The 20,565-nt window shown below is 41.7% G+C and overlaps 4 protein-coding genes across 4 annotated transcripts; 3 read left to right on the plus strand and 1 right to left on the minus strand.

Moving 5' to 3' along the window:
* Nucleotides 1–5,446: 5,446 nt before the first annotated feature.
* On the minus strand, nucleotides 5,447–5,644 carry LOC105566428 (40S ribosomal protein S28-like). Its single transcript, XM_012020430.1, has one exon. It carries the CDS (start codon nucleotides 5,642–5,644, stop codon nucleotides 5,447–5,449), a length of 198 nt encoding a protein of 65 aa, XP_011875820.1.
* A 7,339-nt stretch (nucleotides 5,645–12,983) lies between these two features.
* Nucleotides 12,984–16,164, plus strand: LOC105566295 (reticulocalbin-2). Its single transcript, XM_012020193.1, has 5 exons — nucleotides 12,984–13,318; nucleotides 13,725–13,991; nucleotides 14,226–14,373; nucleotides 14,447–14,902; nucleotides 15,127–16,164. Exons 2-5 carry the CDS (start codon nucleotides 13,772–13,774, stop codon nucleotides 15,296–15,298), a joined length of 996 nt encoding a protein of 331 aa, XP_011875583.1. The 5' UTR covers nucleotides 12,984–13,318; nucleotides 13,725–13,771; the 3' UTR covers nucleotides 15,299–16,164.
* Nucleotides 16,165–16,664: 500 nt separating this feature from the next.
* LOC105566297 (DNA-directed RNA polymerase II subunit RPB3) lies at nucleotides 16,665–18,128 on the plus strand. The gene is made up of 5 exons (XM_012020195.1): nucleotides 16,665–16,845; nucleotides 16,928–17,072; nucleotides 17,239–17,446; nucleotides 17,533–17,739; nucleotides 17,838–18,128. Exons 1-5 carry the CDS (start codon nucleotides 16,760–16,762, stop codon nucleotides 18,020–18,022), a joined length of 831 nt encoding a protein of 276 aa, XP_011875585.1. The 5' UTR covers nucleotides 16,665–16,759; the 3' UTR covers nucleotides 18,023–18,128.
* Nucleotides 18,129–18,427: 299 nt separating this feature from the next.
* Nucleotides 18,428–20,183, plus strand: LOC105566298 (MRG/MORF4L-binding protein). The gene is made up of 4 exons (XM_012020196.1): nucleotides 18,428–18,797; nucleotides 18,882–19,003; nucleotides 19,382–19,736; nucleotides 19,824–20,183. Exons 1-4 carry the CDS (start codon nucleotides 18,692–18,694, stop codon nucleotides 19,976–19,978), a joined length of 738 nt encoding a protein of 245 aa, XP_011875586.1. The 5' UTR covers nucleotides 18,428–18,691; the 3' UTR covers nucleotides 19,979–20,183.
* Nucleotides 20,184–20,565: the final 382 nt, after the last annotated feature.

The raw sequence follows: 20,565 nt of genomic DNA on the forward strand, positions 1-20,565 counted from the left end.
TTAGTTAGCGAGAAAAAAATTTGCAGTAGTATTAGTTGTCGATTTGGTAATCCAATCTCCAAGTTTAATAGCGTTAAAGAGAATAATTATTACAACTTTCATTGATAATAATATTTGACGAAAATATTAGAGAGATGTGAATAGGCGTGTTGGCGAGAGCACAGGTGTAAGCACTCGCGAGAGAATATCGAAGTGGAACTCCTTTGTTCCACCGCGCGAGGAGGGTGAGGAGCGCGTATCCTATTTTTATCGGGAGTCGCATATATTTTCATATCCGAACGAACGGCACGGGAATATTGTAATTTGCATCGGAGACGGCGGAAAGAACTAAGTCGCGGGCCGCGTAGAAGAGTCGCGGGGCACGGGGAGTCACCGGCGGAATCGGCGGGGTATGCAAATGCGAATACACGGTGCGTTCCAAATCTTTAGATCTGGACGAATAACTCGGAAGTGCCGAACCAACCCTCTTTACTTTCCCATATCGTCGCCAAAAATACGCGGAAGATTCAGTCCGAGGAACTTCGTTACGCCCGTAACTTGCTTCTCGTAACGAGGTGCCTTATTATACGAACGCCGATGGCTTCGCGTGCTCAGATGTAACCTAATTGTTTGAGACATTTATCGGTAATCGCACAATAAATGATCTAATATCCTTTTTATATTTTGGACGCTTGCTTTTAATCCGCAACAGTAACAAGAAACGTGACATTTCCACACATTCATCAGTTACGCGCATTTACTTGATTGTTGTCTCAGTTCGGAAGAATATAGGAACATAGTAAGTACATAAAACGGGGTGGAAATGTCAGACGACGGGTGCAGAAAACATTTCTCGAGAGCGGGCGACTGTCGCGACGCATCAACCGCGGCGCGAGTCTGAAAACCATTATCGGCCTTCTTCCGCCCTGCGTATCGCCACGGAAAGGACCCCGCCAAGGATTTATACCCCTTCGTGTTTTGTAACGACCGGCTACGCTGTTGCAGATCGCGCGGTCGTTGCAGAGAGGCGTCACGGTGCATCGCGCGCGCGTTCCGCGTTGTCGCGACTCGCCCGAGAAGAATCGGCAAATCCAATAAAGGGTGAATAATGCCGGGCGTTGCCACTGTGCGAATCCGTAGGTTCGTCCGATGATGTTCTGGCTGGGGATGGCCGATCGCGTATTTATCGAAGCGAGAAAAGAAGAATGGGGTTGAGAAGATGGAATGTATAGCGAGGTGAAAGAGAGAGAAAGATATGAGAGGGGTAAGAGAGAGAGAGAGAAAAGATTAATAGTGACGGATTATCCATTAGGCACGACATATACAGGATTAAGGTGTCGTATATGAGCGGTTTTAAAGTAAATTGTTAAATTTCTGAGAATGTCTAAATAAATTCAACATTTTCATAATCAATTAGTGAAGATATGTATATCTGGCTGAAGCTTGAAAGCCTAGTAATAATATTCGAGGGTGAAGTTTTTCCAATTTAATAAATTAAACCTTTTCCATCGCGTACGTAATGTTCAGTTCTAATATAAAATATTATAACATAAAAAAATTATATTTATGTATAATAATATAGTTTTTATTTTTAAAGGCGTAAGTCAAAATAGATTTATATTACTACTCATATCTGAAATTTTTATCTCCAACTAAATTATCCTTTAGTTACCCATTTAATTTATCATTTACAAAGTTTTCTCTTGATTCAAAGAATTTAGAATTATCATAATTTATACTTTGGTACAAAACTAACATACTTGGTACAAAACTAACATACAAATTTATGTCAACGCCTAGAGAATTATGGAATATTTGGATATACCGTTGGAGAGAAGAGCGCGCAGATAACGGACTATTCTTCGCCATTAGATCCGCAAGAGAGAAGAGAGAGAGAAAACAGAAAATTTGTAATAGGGAGAAACGATCGACGGATATATATGGCCGCCTTCCGTAATGCCGATGGATTTTACTAATAACCGATATAACCCAAACTAGCCGTGGAATATTATAATTGATTTATCGCGCCAACGCGATACACACGTCGGATTTATCAGCCCGTGGTCCCGTCCCGTCGCCGTTCCGCCGTACCGTTCCGCGACGCGCCGCGGAACCGATCGAACGGAACGGCGATCGACGATAGACCGCTTCCGGTCGACTCGGCGTTGCCTGCGGGTGCATTCATTTGACACGGCTCGTTCGGATATGCAACGTGCTCAGCAACCGCGTTAAGTGTCGTTTCATTTAACGTGTTCATTTAGCCGTCGCGTGCACGTTCGTAATAAATGCGCCGGCAAACAATTAGCTCTGAGAGACATACGCGGATGTGGACATATCAAAAAAAGGATTACCCCTGAGGCATAATGTTTATTGGGTGAACATTTGCAGAAATCAATTTGTTGCTTAACGACGTATTTTACACCCATTGCTATATTTTTATTTAATTTCAAAGAAATTATTTTCTTTACCTTAACCAGTAGAGGTAATTTAGTAGAAGGAAATAAAAAGTTAGTAGATTCAAAGAAACATGATTTCAACGTATCTCATTTGTTTAATCTAAATAAATCTTTTTTCTGGGTGTGCACGACGGAGCGAACGAAGTAAACAAATTTCTCGGGACAAATTTGACGAAATCGATTACAGATACCTGCTCTGCTCTGATAAGAAAACGATGATCTCGGCATTTAGAAGAATCTCTGATCTCGACGGAGCAGGCGGCTGACGATTGGCAGCGAAAGAAAATTATTCTTTCGGGCGTACGATCGCCATCCGCCACCGCACGGCACTCCGTCGGGCAAGGGTTGATAATAAATTCAAATTTAGGGGTGCGCGCAATCTGTGATTCAGCGCCATTAAGCACAGGATCTCTCTAAAGGACACTACCCCGTATTTCCTCCTAACTTGGCACATCCGTGAGAGTGCCCCGGCTCTTTAAACTCGCTAAGAGGCAAAAGGTCACTTTGGTAATCAAAGGATCGCCTTGCTTTTAAAATCCACAAAGATTCGACGATGGAATTTCTTGCGGGTTCAGCGCGCGTAAGCTAAACAGTGAGAAAATTTGCGATTAGGTTTCGTAAAAAATGAAGAACATACTAACGTAAAAACGGCAACTCCTTCGTGACAGCCAATTTACCTAATGACACGTGGGTGTTCTTTGTGAAATTTTTTTCACATAAAAAAATTTGCACATTTCGAATCACATGAAGAAGCGCGACGAGTGGTCGTAAAACACACGAAATAAAATCTACCTAAGTACCCCAGAAACAGAATGCCGAACGAGGATACTTTATGGGTAATCGAATCAAGTTTTTAACTGTCTAGATGTTTCTCCTTTCCGGGGCATAAAATTTCCGCGGATATTCACGTATCGATTGCCTCGGGGACGCAAGCAGAACGCGAGAGCCGTGTTGATGGCCGACGATTAACGTGCTCGTCTATCGCGATCGGTGATGCGTTTCGCGATCGCAAAATCGCCAGCAACAAGCATTAAAGTCGTTCCTTCGATTGCCCGAGAAATGAACGATTTCGAGGTTCACGTTCGCATTTATTTCGCGAGACGAGCCGCGACGGTTATCGATCGCCACCGCCAATAACGAATGTGGAATAGGGACGAGAAAAAGAAGGTTTCTAGGAGGCTTTGATTTATATCGCGTCGATATTTTCCGCAGGTCTCAGTGTTTCTTAATTCGAGGTTTCTCCGCGTGCTCGCCGCGGGGGTAATTCGATTTCCTGGCGAATCGGTTGGAAGTAAATCAGGGTACAGTCCTCGGCAAAATTCGCTCCGAGACACCGTCATAATTTTCGCCAAGTGCATAACGCCGATTGTCTCGCGATATCATCGTAACGCTCCTCGCTTTAGATCCATGTTTACCCCCCAGTGCTGTGACAGGTTCTTAAATATTTTTCTCCACAAATACTTATTGTTTTAATAAAATTGAAGCTCTGCAGATATAGCATTAAATGTACGTTTTCAAGAAGAGTATCTTAAAAATTATTGTTAATATTATTTTACCATGCATTTAATTAATTATCTCAATGCTTAATTTATTTATGGTATTACTATAATATATTTACTTCTTAATTAATTATTTTATATGATAACAAGTGATCAATTTTTATAAACTTTTTGGTAGCGCATAACTGTATTTTCCTATCATATCAAGAGATATTTAAATAAGAAATATTTGCACAAATTGTATTTTACAATACAATAACTTTCAGTGACCCACTTTGAGGTCATGTACATAAAATTTTCTATTGCGTTATAATGCAGTTAATACATTGCTTATATGTATAAACATATATTATAAAATTGTATGTAAGGTCTTATATACATTCCATTTATATTTGTGTGTGTACTGTGCTGTAAATATATCATTGTAAACTGTCCTGTCTTTTAAACGTGATGCTGATGAAAGATTTACTCGAGGGGTAATCATGTACAAAATCATGTACACCGATGCCTACTAATGCCCAGTGGGTATTACTTTGTCTTATTTTATCTTTATAATGCCCAAAAAATGCCAGTAATGTCCAGTAATGCCGCGAATTTATACACCACAATACCCTCAGCGGTTTACCCCTCAGATTTACTTTTGATTTACACACATCTATTTAAACAATGTAGAATTTTCATATTTCTAATTGAGTCAAAACTATGCAAATTTCGGAATAATTTCTCAATTTTCAAGATATTTGTTTTGTATACTCTACAATTTTTTGTTCCACAAATCCCTTAAAAATAAAACTATCCATCTGTTACAGCTTAAAAATGTCGAACACTTAAAACGATGCAATTGAAGGGAATACATGTATTCCAATGTTAGGGGACAATGGTCAAAGGAACAAATAAAGATAACAAGTAGAGATATATCGTTGTTACTAATCCAATTATGAGAAGTGCCCAGTTTAAAGCGCTTATCGTAGATATCTTGCAAGCTACGTTCGATAGGGGAAATACAAAGACAACACCGTGAAACTTGTGGTTACCAGCCGAGATTCATTGCAACAGCGAAATTCTTATGTGTCAGGAATGTTTCCAAGAAAACATCGGTGATCCCGTTTCGAGCATCTCCCAGAGACACGTATCAGGAATGCTCGTTGTCGGTAGTTGACGACCGACGATCGATGCTCTGTGATCCATGATCCACAATCGACAGCATCCTCCAGGTATGTGTTCAGCAATGCTCATTGTCCATGGCCGATGAATCGCGCTTCATAATGCACGATCCATGATCCATGATCGGCAGCATCCTCCAGGAATGCCCATTGTCGACGATGGTCATGATCCATCGATGATTTACAAATAGCGGAATCTTCCAGAAGCACGTATCAGGAATATATATTCATTGTGATCCACGATCCATGTGCGGGCGGGATCCACGTTCGAGAAATGCGTAGCTGTTGAAGTCCCGTAGTGGCGGCGGCTGGCGACCATCTCTCGCCCCGGCGTTAACGAAGCCCCGTGTTAACGGAATCTTCTCGCCTCGCGCTCGGACTCGCGCAAGATTAAGACGTCGCCCTCTCGTACCGGCCCCTTCACGTTTCTGATAATTTGTCGGTTCTGCTCACCCAGAACATCGACCTTCACCTGGGTGCATTGCCCCTGCGACCCAGTGCGTCCCAGGACCTTGCTGACACGCGCCAAAACGTCTGGTTTATCCATACTGATTGTCTTTCTCGCGTAACTTACGACTCGGAAAAGATATCTGGCGTGAATGGCAGATAGGGATGGGCGTCGGGCGATACCCTCTGATTCATTAAATATCGATGTTCTTTGTTCGGGTAATCGATTATTTTTGTCGATGTTACTACATAAGCTTTACTTTTGTTAAATTTAGATTTTGATGCTACAGAAACACACAAATAATTTCGTACTCACTCGTGATGGTAAAAATACGAAATATCATATACATTATATAATACTTTTTTATAACTGTAAAGTTAGATAAAAAGAAAGAGCAAATTCTTCGAAGAATTTCGGCAAGAATCTATGATTTATGTGTTTGTACGCGTAAAATTTTTAGTGCGATAACAATATATTCCGTTAATTCCGTATAAAGAGTAATGAATAACACTATATGAATTGCATTTTGCAAATATGCCCAGCAATGCGCACGGAGAGAAAGCGTAATTGGGTCGATCATAAATTACACTGGATCCTGTTAGCGATTATTTCTACTTGGCCGAACATACGTGGATTTTTCCACTGCGGCGCGCAATGAGTCCGAATTTATCTGTAACGCAATTTCTGTTGCACGGTTCTTATTCAAAATTGTGTTTTGTGTTTCAAAAATCATGTTAAAACATCTTTTCTACATAATCAAGCGATTTCTAACGCAATAGTTTGTTCGTGTTTCTTTTATATTTCTGCATGGGCTAAACATTTTTTTTATTAACGCACAACGCATATAACAATTTATGTTATACAAAATAATTTTATAACGAATAGTTGCTCTATTCGCCTATCTATTGTCAAATGCTTTCCACGTTTTTCTTTATTGGTTTCTCTGTCCTTTGCATTCTTTTATTAGTATTTTCTTATACTTTCGCAGTTTCCTTTCCCCGATGAAAAGAATGTTCAAGTCGTACGGTCTTGTAATGAAAAATACCCGTTTCGCTCCATTTATTTCCGTCTTTTCCGTTGGTATTCCGGCGTTAGGCGACCGTCGAGAAGCGATTTGAGCAACTTTAACGTCGCTTACTCCGCAGCCCGCAACCAGCACGTACGAACACTCTTGCCCAGTACCCGAGGACTAAGGTGCTCCTTCGCAAATCCGTCTGGCCGTTCAGCAGTGGGCAACGGGCTGAATACCAATTTCCAATTTGTCCGGGCATATCGGCCGGACGCTCAAGAGCGTGACACAAATGCCAGATGCAATCAACGGATTGCGAAGGAAGGCGCACTTCAGTGCAATCCCTGTGTTAATCCACGATCATCGAGTGCAGTTACCCCAACCCTGTTCAACCAGCGAGAAGGACTGTTTACGCAGCTTATGATATCCCTCCCGCATCTTCTGTGTATAAAGATTTATTCCTAGTTTCTGTCTTCTTTTATAACGCATAAAACTTTCTGGATTTTATCATTAAAGGAAGATAACAAGAGAGTGATCGAAGAATCTCTTAAATAAATCATGCAATAATTTTAAGACATTCTGCATTTATAAACACGTAAACGCAAAAATACTTTCAACTCGTTGTATTAACATAAAAACGATTGCGTCAACAATTACGATTAAATCAGAGAGAGATATTGAGAAAAGACGTCGATCTGACGTTACAACGCACTTAGGGTCGATTCGGTTTTTCTTTGGAGCGCTCTCGCGCGCCTCAATATTGTCGCTATCTCTTGTATACAGTTGCCGCCATATTCCGCGAGAAGACGCCATATTACCGGAAACTTCCACCCCCTTTTATGTTGGCTTGTCGCGGACCGTCTCCGCGAAAACTACCCCCATAAAAGTTGACGACTTAAATCGCGGGGCGTATGCCCCGCAGGAGAGAAGGAAAAAACCTGGAATACTATGGCAGATATTGACGTATTTGGGATATGTTGCTTTATTTTGCAAGAAGACCCAACGAAAAATTGAATGAGTGAAAAAAAGGATTATACGATTATATAGATACGTCTTGAAAATCACGGTTTGTAATTAATCGCTATTAAACCAAAAGATATGAAATTATTTCAAAAAAATAAAATATAACTTTATCGTATTTTATTTTATATAGTTATTGTAGTATTAATATATGGTGTTTTTTTATAAATTAAACATTTATATTTTATCGATTCCTACGATATTTTCAAAATTATTATCGTAAGCTTCAAGTTTATTACTTAATTTTTCTTTAAAATCATGAATATGTAAAAATGCAATTTTATTTTCTGATAATATTGTAGATTAATATTTCGGTACAACAGTTATTAAAGTCATTTTAAACGCAATATCGTTTAATATACGATCAACATTATTATTAAAATACAACCAAGGGTCTACACAAACTTGAGCTTGAAATTTAGATCGTCGAATGGATGAAATTAGAAATCAATCTCGCAACTTCCTTTCTGTTTAAGGAAGCAGATTCGAGACGAGACGAGGAATTTACAGTCGTCGTCACATCGGGGAACTTTCCAACGGGATCGCCGTGAAAGACATTCGATTATGATTCCGCGAGACTTTATCATCGCCGTCCATAAATTCTGGGCTCGCGCAAAAGCAATCTGCGCCGGCGGTGATCCTAATAACCGTGCGGCCATTCGTTCACCCGGGAGAGTGAGTCGTAATCCTAACTGAAAGACACTCGGCGGTGAAAGAAGACGGAGAAAGGAACGCCCGAAGTGGCCGTAATGAAGTAGATCGAGATAAATATGGAAAGGAGAGCTTAAAGCAAATGGCGATCCCCGGATTCCGTCTCAATATGCTTGAAAGTGTCTCGCGCGCTGACGTGGCGCTTCGAAATTAAATCGCCCGGACGATTAGTCCCCGACGTGGACATCTATGACGAGCGATGACGTAAACATTTACGGAATTTTGTCGCTGCTTCAGAGAAACAACGATATAAAAACTGCCGTGAAGAAGAATTCGCATCATTTCTCGTGGTAATGCTCTCTAAAAATCAATTAGTGGATTATCAGTGAATACAGTGAATAGTCACTGATTTACAATTATAAGTATAGCACTGCGATTTTCAGTGGTATACTTATAAGGTGCAGTGGGGTAAATCCGTACACGGGGCAAATCCGTACTAGGCCCTTATTTATTCGAATATACGTTGCATTGTACCAACTGTAAGGTAGAAATCTTCCTTTGGTTAGCATTCAATGATCAACATAGGTAGCCGCCATGTATTCTGTGATTCCCCCGTTTAACTCGTTCGAGAAAGTTCATGGTTAGATTAGGTTAGATTAGATAATTTAAGCAATAGTTTACAAATCTATGTGTTTATCTTCGATAGGCACAAAGTATAGTAAGGTAAGTTTCCTTTATAGTAATAAAATATTATATTATATTATATTCTAAATATTATATTATATTCAATAATTTTTAAACAGGTAGGTGCGGTTTTGCCCCAGTTCGGGGCAAGTCCGCCCTAGCAGCACTGTTGTTAATTTAATAAGAAAATCATAAGTTTCAGAAGTTATTTTTAATCCAAATTAATGCAACTTAAAGAATAAACCATGCGCTAAATAAAAACACTAAGATTATTAGGTTTTAGTGGAATAGATAGAAAATACATCAGTTTAAAGTAAACTTTACAATTTCTGGGTCGGTTTTACCCCACTCCACCTTAACTGCAAATCAGACTATTCGCTGTTTTCAGTGATAATCCACTGATTGACTTTTAGAGAGCAGAGAACGAAGGGACGAACGTAACAAGTATGAAATACGATACAGAATATTAAGTAATTCTTTTCATTCCAATTATTCGTCGGATGTGCTGATTTCTACTCTCTAAAAGTCAATCGGTGCATTATCACTGAAAACAGTTATAAGCATAGCACTGAATCATTCAGTGCTACACTTATAACTGTGAATCAGACTGTGAATCAGTGCTCTCTAAAAATCAATCAATGGATTGTCACTGAAAACAGTGAATAGTTATAACGCAGTGAGAAATGATTCGTCGAAACAAGGTCGAATCGACATCGATACTGTCAAGTTCTACGTCGATTCGACATTAATTTGACGGTGTCGATGTCGATTCGACATCCATTGACGAAACAATTCTCGCTGTTTTCAGTGATAATTCACTAATTGATTTTTAGGGAGTGGATATTCACTGTTTCCAGTGACAATCCAGTGGTTTCGACGAAATACGAGAGCTTTTAAATAAACGGACGCCGCTTCCCAGCGTCGCGTCGAGGCGTGTAGGCCTTCTGCGGCTAATATGACCGATGTATGTATGAGGCCGCGGCGTGTAAGGGTAGGCAGGGGTGCATAAATATGCGCGTATGCGTCACCGCGCGCATAAGTGCCGATGAGGGGATTTGTAAATGATCTTAGCGCACCGCGTCAATCACTTACGCCGTTCCAACACGCACGAGCACGCTCGCATACAGAAAGCCGAGAGGTTTCGACTTTCAACGGGGTTTTGTCAGCCGATCAGGCATGTAACTCAATTTCTCTAGCTATTCCGCGAACACTTACATTTCGAGTTAAAAAGCAAACTCGTGCGAATATATTTTCTCCGGAAATTTTAGTTAGAGGGAGAGAGGGGGGAGGGAGAGAGAGAAGAATCTTTGATTATTTGAGAGGACCAACGAGAGAAACTACTTTGACACTTGTAACATAACTTGACGTAAGTTATTGTAACTTTTAATTCAATCGCATTGAGATCCAGTTTTCCAAAAGATCGGGTTGTTATTTTTCACCGATTAATATTCATCACAGAGACGTGACTCCCGACTGCACTTATGTAAGATATTTCGATCGCGGAAAAAAGGGATCGGCAAACGCGCGGCGCGACGCGGGGATCTAGGAGCAGAAGTATATCCACCCCGATGATATATGTATAGCGGGGGCGCGTTACGCGGTGAGGTAAAGTTCTCTCAAGACGCCGGAAAGCGCGCGCAAAAAGAATCTTTCGGAAGACGTTGCGGCCGCGGCGAGAAGGGGCGAAATTACGTCAAAAGTCTCGAGAATTTATCGGAGCACTTTTTAAACTCCGCCTTCGCGCGATTAGCATATTATTTCTATGGAAGCCGAGAGCGAACAGAAAGCGCCGCGAGAGGAAGAAAGAGAGACAGAGGAGGAGAGAGTAACACGCTCGCGACTCTCCTCTATATCGGTCTAGAAAGAGGGGGGGGGGGAGCGTGTAGGGAGCATATCAAATATGTTGATAAATGATCCCTTTGAGCGATGAATAGGCGGCGTCGGGTTCGTACGTATCCTTTTTCGTCGGCGGCGGCGGCCAACATTTGAATGTCAGAAGGAACGCCGAGCAAACGCGACCGTCCGCATTGGCGTTTCCTCGATATCTCTCTTACCCCATCGAGGAACTGCCGCATACAAGCACGTCGTCGTAGATCCCCGTCTTCTCATCGCGAGAACGCCCGGGCGGAACGAAACGCGAGGAATTACGCAAATACAGATATTCGCGATGCGAAACCGGTCAAATTTTATTGCGGGTCGACGAAGAATCGCCCTCTCCCTTCTGTTAACCGCGTATCTGTGTGCTTTCTAAAAGTCAATCAGTGGACTATCACTAAAAACAGTGAACAGTCACCGATTCGCAGTTACAAGGATACCAGTGAAAACCGCAGTGACTATTCACTGTTTTCAGTGATAATCCACTGATTGATTTTTAGAGAGAGTTATTTGACGAAACGTCCGATGGCCGGAGCGAACGCGCGGTAGGGGAGGAATTTTCCGAGGGGAAAAAAATCTCAGATGCAACCGTGTTCTCTCCGGGTGAGAAAGACAAACGCTGAATTCCTTTGACCCTCGATCTTTACGAAGCCCCGGAAAAGAAAGCGGAAGCCCGTTCACGCTGGGCACGTTGATGCAAAACAGCCGTATTTCCGCCTGGCCAATCAGTTCTGACCGCTCGCCCTTTGGTAATCTACATGTACGATTGCGCGATGAACACGGAAGATAGCGACAATTTCGGAGTTTTTGGCGCGGGATATAGATATATATTACAACATAAAATATCGTATATCAATGCGTCACGCTCCGCGAAATTAAACGCATATTTCAATAATCATAGCCGTTAACAGATTTCGCGCGTGTATTCGAGTTCCCGCGTGTCGGTAAATGCGGGAGAGATTAATATCCCCAGAATTTAATTAACATAATAAAAGGAATATCGCGGAAACGCGATGAAAATAATGTAAATGCGCGCGCAACGCTGCGGCAAGATTCGACGCGAAATTAATTCGAATTACATTTAAAAAGTGGCACGTATAATATGCATGCGGCTGTGTAATTTCACTAATATTAATTTCTTCATCAAATATGCACCGCGTATAAAATTATGTACAATGTATAGAAAATATAGTGTCACATTCTGTTACAGCATTACATTTTAATAACAGATATACCCAGACAACGCACATTATTTATAAAATGTTTACAAATATTTTGTAATCATTTTATAAATATTCTGTGGCGTAAGGGTTGGATGCAGGAAATATCTAATAGAAAGTTTAATTCTTGAAAAGTTCTTTTGTTTGAAGAAAGATAGATTCTGAATTAGTCAATGTTTCACAAAAAAAAATGCGATTATAAAGTTCTTACGTGTCGATATACATATTTTCTACTTTGATATTTAATTAATGGATCAATTTGGTCAAATAACAATACTTCCATTTCTTCACAATAATTAAGAAATAAGTATATCTATGTTGTCAGCGTAAAACTAATTTTCTAATTGATTTATAATATTTATATCGTAAAAATAATAATCCGATTCAACGGTACACCGCGTATATCGGCGAACCGATGGTAAGTAAAAGTTAACAGTCGTTAAAGACGCAATGTTTCTTATCGACCGACGTTTACTGAAACTAAGTTATCTACACTTTGCAACCTTTACCGACAGCGCTAACCAACGACGACTCCAGCAACTTGCGCGCGGGAAATTATTACGCCTTCAAGTTTCCTCGCAACCGCCATATTGCAAGCAGGAAATTGTATGCGCGAGACGCCCAGTAGATTGAAGGTGTCACAAACGACACCATTATTTTGCTAATACACTACTTGTCGCGACATCGTAATATCGCGAGCATCGTAATGCCGGTTGTCTCGAAAAGATGAAAAGATTGAGAGAAAATGAAGGCAGGAAACGTACTCACCGATGACATTGCCGAGACGCGGCGAGAAGGCGCCGGAATAGGCTCGCGTCCGCCCACGACGAGGCTTCGACTGGCAATTACCGATCCGCTCGAAAACTTTGGACTCTTGCGTGCTCGAGTGGATCGGCAGGTCCGCCGCGCGCGAGGGCACCCGCGTAGGTTGAAAATAGACGCGACGATACGCGACGTCGATAGCAGGCCCGGACTATTTTCGAACGGCCGCTCGGCATGAGAGGCCTCGTCCCCCCGGATGACGGAGTCGTGACTTCGCACACGCGTCGCGACTGAGGAAGCGGCCGTTCCGTGCGAGAGCGCATCCCTTTGTCGCCGGCGCGCGACACGGCACTCGACGACGAAAGCCAGTACGCGGCGCGACGTTGGATCGACACGGGAACACGAGAATTCGACGCCGACGCGCTCGCGCGAGAAACTCGGCGCGAAAACTCTGCCTCGCGCGGTCCTGAAAAAGTGAAAACTGCGTAGAACTTGACCACCTCGGCGATTGGCGAAAAACAGGCGGAAACAAGCGAAAAACGACTTGACGCGGTAAGCAGCATATTCAGGGCACTCGAGAATCGATCGATCATTGCGCAGGCGTGGCGCGATATTCAAAGGTACGCGAGCGTTTACTCGTGCATCATATTCCCCTTCTGCCTGCTTTCAAAACTATTTCAATGTTTCCAATGTTTGAAGGGTGCACCGCAAACTCGCATTTCCCGACGACGTCGCTTCGGTGACGATCCTCGGGACGCGAGGCATCCGTTGCTCGTGCGAATCGCGATCGCCGCGTCATGCGTAATGGAAAGTAATCGATAATATCCGCCCGCGACGGCCGCGACTGCCGCTGACAGTCACGTCAGTCGACCGGCAAAGCGCCGCGCGGCGCCCGTTGAAGTTCGCTCCGACTCGACGCGACGAGGTTATGCGCTCACGTTGCCCGTAAACATTGCAGGCGCGTTACCTCGCATCGTTCCCGCCGCTCCCGGAAGACGCGCCCAGATGGCCGGCCGAGCGTCGCTCGCACCTCTGCTCCTCGTCGTCGCTCTCGCCGCCTCGCTGTCCGCTCGGAGCGACGCCGCCTCCGCGCACATCCACACGCATCAGCACAACAAAGTCGACAGCAATGAGAGGACGGAGGACGGTGCTTTCAGCCCCCGCGATGCCGACCACTACGCCGAGGGCGAGCACCACCAGGAGTTCGATCACGAGGCCATCCTAGGTGCGAATGAGACGCGACTGGACATATGCTCTCTCGACTCACCCTTGTGAGATCGCTCACGTTTACCTCAATATTTATGAATGACAGTTTGATTTGTATTTTGTTCCATGTATCGCTTTGCCTTGCCGAAGCTTTAAAGCTGCTTTTGAGGGAAATTAGTTTGTTTGTCAGCAAGAAAAGGATGTACTTGCTTTGCTGTAACTACTAGTTGAATATTTTGTTTCTTGTGCGAAGGAAGCGTAAAGGAGGCAGAGGAGTTTGATAAGCTTCCAATGGAAGAATCAAAGAGGAGATTAGGGATTCTACTGACCAAGATGGATCTGAATAGCGACAAGTATATAGAGAGGAACGAGCTGAAAGCCTGGATCTTGCGTTCGTTTCGGTAGTATTGTTAATCTCATGTTTAGTTTGTACAATTATTGCAAGACGTTGGGTTAATTGAATTTTGTAAACAGCATGCTGTCGGCAGAAGAATCCGAGGATCGCTTGGACGACGCCGATAGGAATGAAGACGGCAAAGTGAGCTGGGACGAAATCGTGGAAGACACTTACGGCAGCGATCCCGAAGATCTGGCCCTTGACGACAAGTTGATTAACGACGACAAGCAGACGTTCGAGGCTGCCGACTTGAACAAAGATGGTTATTTAGACTCGGAGGAGTTCATAGCTTATACGCATCCTGAGGAGACACCTAGAATGTTTCCACTCTTGTTGAAGCAAGCCCTGGCCGAGAAAGATATGGATGGGGACGGGTACATAAATTTTCAGGAGTTTATCGGCGACAGAGCCAAGTCGAAAGACAAGGAATGGGTGTTGGCTGAAAAGGACAAATTTGATTACGAACACGACAAGAACGGGGACGGCAGACTCGACGCGGACGAAATTCTTTCTTGGCTTGTTCCAAGTAACGAGTGAGTATACTGTAATGCATAGACCGAGGAGTAAACCGCTGAGGGCATTGTGGTGTACAGATTTGTAGTATTACTAGGCATTTTTCGGGCATTATAAAGATAAAACGAGATAAAATAATACCATCTTGTCTAGACTTTTTTTATTGTTTGATTTTTATCATACGAGCCATTGTTTCTTTATTAAGATAAAGTAATACTCTTTTCATCGGTGTGTTTTTTTTCAGAGAGATAGCAAACGACGAAGTTGATCATCTGTTCGCGAGTTCAGATGATGATCACGATAACAGATTGTCCTACGACGAGATCTTGGATCATCACGATGCTTTCGTAGGTAGCGAAGCGACGGATTACGGTGATCATTTGCAAGATATCGAACGTTTTAACGACGAGCTTTGAGAATCAGCGATCAGTTGATTTAATAATACTGTGTTATCTCTCATAATACTCTTTGGAGATATGTATGATATAATTCGCAATATTTTTAATACACTGCTCAAGACAATAACAAGATCATTGTTTTAAAGGACTCTGTACATGGACCCAAAATGCCTGTATTTAAAAACTTCAAATACCATGTTTGTACAAGCACGTTTATCGAATATTAAAATCATGAATTGAGAAAAGATGTTGAAAACCTACTAAATCGTTATTCACGCAGCGAGAAATTGCTGTTCGATCGATGTCGATTCGACGTCATTTCTCACTGGGCATTTGAGAAAATGTTTTGAGCAGTATATTTGTCAATATTTTTTTCTGCATCGCGCTTTCAGCCCTTGTATCTGTTTCTGGTTATGCAGTCATTAGAATAAATTTCATTTAATGACAAATTGCACACGCAGGACTAGTGCAATTTACACATCTTGTATTGTATATTCACGACGATTCGTAGTATAGCACACGGACCATCGTCTTCCACTTTTTACCAAACATGAGTGCCATAGAAAATGTGGGAAGAAAAGTGTATTAGAGCAACAACAAAAGTCTCATATTTCTTCTTGCAGTTATACATATAGTGCGTCATTAAGTTTGAATTCCATCAATGTGTTATACTGTATATATTTATGATATAATACACACATGAATATACGCAATATTTTACATGTGTATGTATCGTATGTAAAGCACATTATCTCCTGATTTCGCGACAAAGTAAGATAATTTTTGTAGTTTATATTTAACGAATCTGTGCATTATTCTTATAAAACGAGTCTTCGACAAATAATATGCGCATTAATTTGTAATAAAATATTCTAACAATTCCACATTCTTCTCTTTATTTTCTAAAAGAATTCTCACATAAACTGTACGAGATATGCCTTCAAGTTTCAAACTGTGCATTTACGAGTTTGCTTTATAGTTTACAAGTATGGCAAAATCATTATAATTTCATTTTTCTGTACAATTAAATAATTATATATATATATGTGTGTGTGTGTGCGCGTATATTTAACATATGCACGTATGTGGTAACTTTATACATGCATTTTCCTTTTCCCTCCTTGTTGAACAATTTAAACTTGTCCAAATTACACCGTGGTCCAGATGGTGTAAAGATACAAGGTGAAGCAATCCGGTGGATGCGCAGTGTCAACCAATCAGAAATTTGCCTCAACCTTCGAACTGCAAATCATTGCGGTTGAATGCAAGAAGAACCAATGAACGTTTTGCCCCAAATTGATTACACGCGCAATGTTTCACCTTGTATCTTCACACCATGGTCCAGATGTCGTTACTGTCATTCTTGCCGCGTATTCGGTATTCAGTATTCACGTCAATTCGTGTGTTGGCGTCCTGTCGTGGTGTTGCTAGATTTATTACAATCGGTTTTTTCCGTAAATAAACGAAAAATAGAACAAAATGCCGTACGCTAATCAACCGTCGGTCCACATTTCGGATTTAACCGAGGAAAATGTTAAGTTTCAAGTGGAGGATACCGAATTAAGGTGAGACAGGTTAAGTTAGGTTAGGTTAAGCTAAGGTGTTGAACAACTGTAAATTAACTTATGATTAATACTTGCTCGTCAGCGTGGCGAACAGCATGAGACGCGTTTTTATCGCCGAAACGCCGACCATGGCCATCGATTGGATACAACTGGAAGCCAACTCTACCGTACTGAGCGACGAATTCTTGGCGCACAGGATTGGAATGATACCATTGATCAGCGACGATGTATGTAAATACATCTGCTTATCAAAACATTGAATATCTTTCACCTGTCCCAAAGGAAACATTAGTTAGCTATGTGTTATTAGTACAAGAATAAGTAACACAATCTTACCTTTCACCTATCGCAAGACATAGTTTGTTGGATACAAGAAAAACTGTTGTTGTTCAGGTGGTCGACAGGATACAGTATACAAGAGATTGCCAGTGCATGGATTTCTGTCCAGAGTGCAGCGTGGAGTTCACCCTGGACGTCAAGTGCACCGAAGATCAAACCAGGCATGTAACCACCGCGGATTTCAAGTCGAGCGACCCACGAGTGCTACCAGTGACGTCCAGGCACAGGGAAGACGACGCGAGCGAGTATGGAGAGACGGATGGTTCGTATCTGCTTTCTCATAATTATGGTTTTTTGTAAAAGAAAAAGTAAAGGAGCCTACGAGCTGTTGCGTTTGGAATCTTGTAGAGATCCTGATAGTGAAGCTGAGAAAAGGGCAGGAGCTGAAACTCAGGGCGTACGCGAAGAAAGGTTTCGGAAAGGAGCACGCCAAGTGGAATCCGACCGCCGGTGTAAGCTTCGAGTATGACCCCGACAATTCTATGAGGCACACTTTGTACCCCAAGCCAGACGAGTGGCCCAAGTCGGAGTACACCGAATTAGAGGAGGATCAATGTGAGGATAAGCTCCGTTAAAAATCCAAACTCCTATTGTTAAGCCTCGTGTCCGAGTTCTAGTATCGCGGACGTGCTGTAACATGAATATTTTTCCAGACGAGGCGCCGTTTAACTGGGAAGCCAAGCCGAACAAGTATTACTTCAACGTGGAGAGCAGCGGCGCCCTGAAACCCGAGAACATAGTCATGATGGGCATCGCGGCGCTGAAGAACAAATTGTCGAATCTACAGACGCAATTGAGCCACGAAGTGCAAAGCGATGCACTTAGCATTCATCATTAGAGATAAATCTTAGCTCGATCGTATTTAAAATTGAATATCTACGTAAAAAAGAAAATATTTTATCTTACATCTTATAAAATAAAATTAAAATCCCCAATATGTGTTATAAATAATTTACATCAAGAGCCATTTGACGCCAGCAGATAAATAGTCATGATTAATTAAGCAGTTGATCGACCATGACTGGCAATGTGTTTTTAACACAAAAAATTTATTGCAAAAAACCTGGACCTCTTCACTCTAGGCGGGAGTCTCAACCAATTCGACCACCGAGGCATATAAATAATTTAATTGTACAATTTTACACAGGAACGTAATTTTGAGAATCGCAGCCAAGCATTTGAAAAATTCGAGTCTGGGTGTCTAATTAGGGGGCGCTACAAACGCCGATGCAGGAAAAACACAGAAGTTTGGTAGCCTTGATATACGAGTCAGTCGGTGTTTCTCGGAATTCTAAGATGCTCGCCCGGAGCATCAAATCCGTAACGATTGTTCGACGTGCATTTCAGTAATCGGAACAACAATTTAGGTCGCCGATACGATACACGAAAGACATACATCTGATTCTGCGCCACACCGAGCGTTCCGCTCAATCGATTCGCTTGAAACTTGGTTAGGACGTCGGAGTTGAGCCGCTCGGAACGCGTAAGATAATCGAATTTTGTTAAAATGGCTGTGAAGGAGAGACACAGCGAGGCCTCGTTCGACGAGATAGAATGGAACGTGGAGAACGAGATCCAGCTTTTCTTCGCCATGAACGGACACAAGCCAGTCGGTAAGACGCGAAAGCCGGCGACGGGAGGTTATGTTTATCTTCGCACTCTGCGGTTATGATTTTAATGGATTGCTGGATTGTAAGGTATCAATAAACATTTCCACATGGTGTGCATATGGGAGAAATTCCGCGCTGCCATCCACAAGGACGTTCCCTTGAAGATAATTTGGGATCACTTGGAGTCCATGTACGACCTTATGGCGTTGGTAAGTGGCGATGCGAAGAAATCAAAGAGTTGAGATAAAAACGTTTTATAGCGGAACTGAAGCGGTTTAAGAACCGTGTTAAGAACATACAAACTTTAGAACGAGACAACTGAGGCTGGTATTACATTTGTTGTATGACAAATTTTTCAAGCATGATACGTCTCTGAATACAATACATGAATTATAGAATTCGCTTCTACAATATATATGAACTAATTAAAGGAATTTGATTATTAACACCTACTTAGCTCGATTTCAAGTTTTAGCCGTTGACCCTTTGATCGACATAAGTGTTTTGACTTATTTGTATTTTTAACGATACACTGAATCAACATATTTCGTGTGACATATACGTATGCACATTAAATGTTTTGACAGGATGACATGGAAGATTTACCTTTTCCCGGTCACGAGGTAGATTTCTCCTTGCCGGAGACAGAATTCGTGGGGAAGCCTCGGAAAAGGGAAGAATTAGAAACGAAGCTTAAGGACCAGAGGGATAAGTACAAAGAGATTAAGAAAGAAAAGGACGTCAAAGAGAATTTTAAGAAAGACAGCGTGTTGCGTGATTTTAAAGGAACCAAAGAGGTGGAAAAGAAAAAGGAAGAGCTAAAGAAATATGTGAAGGAGGTAGATATGCGAAAGGATAAGTTTAGGGATGTAAAAGAGACAAGGAAAGAACATAAGTCGTCGAAGGGTCGTTCGAAGGGCAAGGAGGATTCGGAAGAGAGCGGTATTTTAACAAACACATTATTATCTCGATTATTTAGTAATTTTTCTCGATAGATCGGCTGCAAATTATATTTCCATTTCTTTTAAGCATCGAACGGAAAGAAGGAGCGTAAGGATTCCGAGTCTGGTCGTGAACTCATGAAGAGGATCCCAAAGAGACCAACTCGACAAAGCGTGGACAGTTCCTCCAAAGCTTCCTCCAGTCCACGTGATACACCACCGCCGAAACGAAGAAGAATATAACAGTCATTTTCAATAAGAGAGGCATTATTACTCTTGTCTTACTGAGAGTCCCCATTGTATATGTATTTATCATATGGAATTATCGCATTATGACATTGTATTCTCTTGACGTGTATGTATATATAGATAGTAAGTTGATTTTGTAAGATTTGTACTGTGCTGTAAATATATAATTGTATCTTTGTTGCACATTGTATCTGCCAAACTGCCTTGTCTTCTAGTCGCGATGCTGATGAAAGATTTAGTCGAGGGTTAAGCCGCTGACCAAAATCATGTGCAACCAATGCCTACTAACGCCCAGTGGGCATTATTTTATCTTTACGATGCCCAAAAATGCCCTCAGCAGTTTACTCCTCGGATTTACTTTTGACACACGATATCTATTTAAAAAATGTAGAAATGAGTCAAAGCTGTCCACATTTCGGGATAATTTTTCTATATATTTGTTTTGTACATTACAATTTTTTTGTTCCACAAACTCCTCAAAAACAAAACTATCCATCTGTTAGTGCTTAAAAATATAGAATACTTAAAACGACGCGATTGAAAGGAATACATGTATCCAACATCAAAGGAACAAAAATAGA

This window comes from Vollenhovia emeryi, unplaced genomic scaffold (genome assembly GCF_000949405.1).
Source record: "Vollenhovia emeryi isolate VEMERY1.0 unplaced genomic scaffold, V.emery_V1.0 DF939145.1, whole genome shotgun sequence".
Taxonomy (NCBI): domain Eukaryota; kingdom Metazoa; phylum Arthropoda; class Insecta; order Hymenoptera; family Formicidae; genus Vollenhovia; species Vollenhovia emeryi.

Excerpts from the sequence above, each read along its gene's own strand:
- LOC105566298 (XM_012020196.1), top strand. The coding sequence starts at position 18,692 with ATGGCTGTGAAGGAGAGACACAGCGAGGCCTCGTTCGACGAGATAGAA. Across the intron at positions 19,004-19,381 it reads TGTACGACCTTATGGCGTTG|GATGACATGGAAGATTTACC; the intron begins GTAAGTGGCGAT and ends ATGTTTTGACAG. Across the intron at positions 19,737-19,823 it reads GGAGGATTCGGAAGAGAGCG|CATCGAACGGAAAGAAGGAG; the intron begins GTATTTTAACAA and ends ATTTCTTTTAAG.
- LOC105566295 (XM_012020193.1), top strand. The coding sequence starts at position 13,772 with ATGGCCGGCCGAGCGTCGCTCGCACCTCTGCTCCTCGTCGTCGCTCTC. Across the intron at positions 14,374-14,446 it reads TGGATCTTGCGTTCGTTTCG|CATGCTGTCGGCAGAAGAAT; the intron begins GTAGTATTGTTA and ends TTTTGTAAACAG. Across the intron at positions 14,903-15,126 it reads TGGCTTGTTCCAAGTAACGA|AGAGATAGCAAACGACGAAG; the intron begins GTGAGTATACTG and ends GTTTTTTTTCAG.
- LOC105566297 (XM_012020195.1), top strand. The coding sequence starts at position 16,760 with ATGCCGTACGCTAATCAACCGTCGGTCCACATTTCGGATTTAACCGAG. Across the intron at positions 16,846-16,927 it reads GTGGAGGATACCGAATTAAG|CGTGGCGAACAGCATGAGAC; the intron begins GTGAGACAGGTT and ends CTTGCTCGTCAG. Across the intron at positions 17,447-17,532 it reads CGAGTATGGAGAGACGGATG|AGATCCTGATAGTGAAGCTG; the intron begins GTTCGTATCTGC and ends GGAATCTTGTAG.
- LOC105566428 (XM_012020430.1), bottom strand. The coding sequence starts at position 5,644 with ATGGATAAACCAGACGTTTTGGCGCGTGTCAGCAAGGTCCTGGGACGC.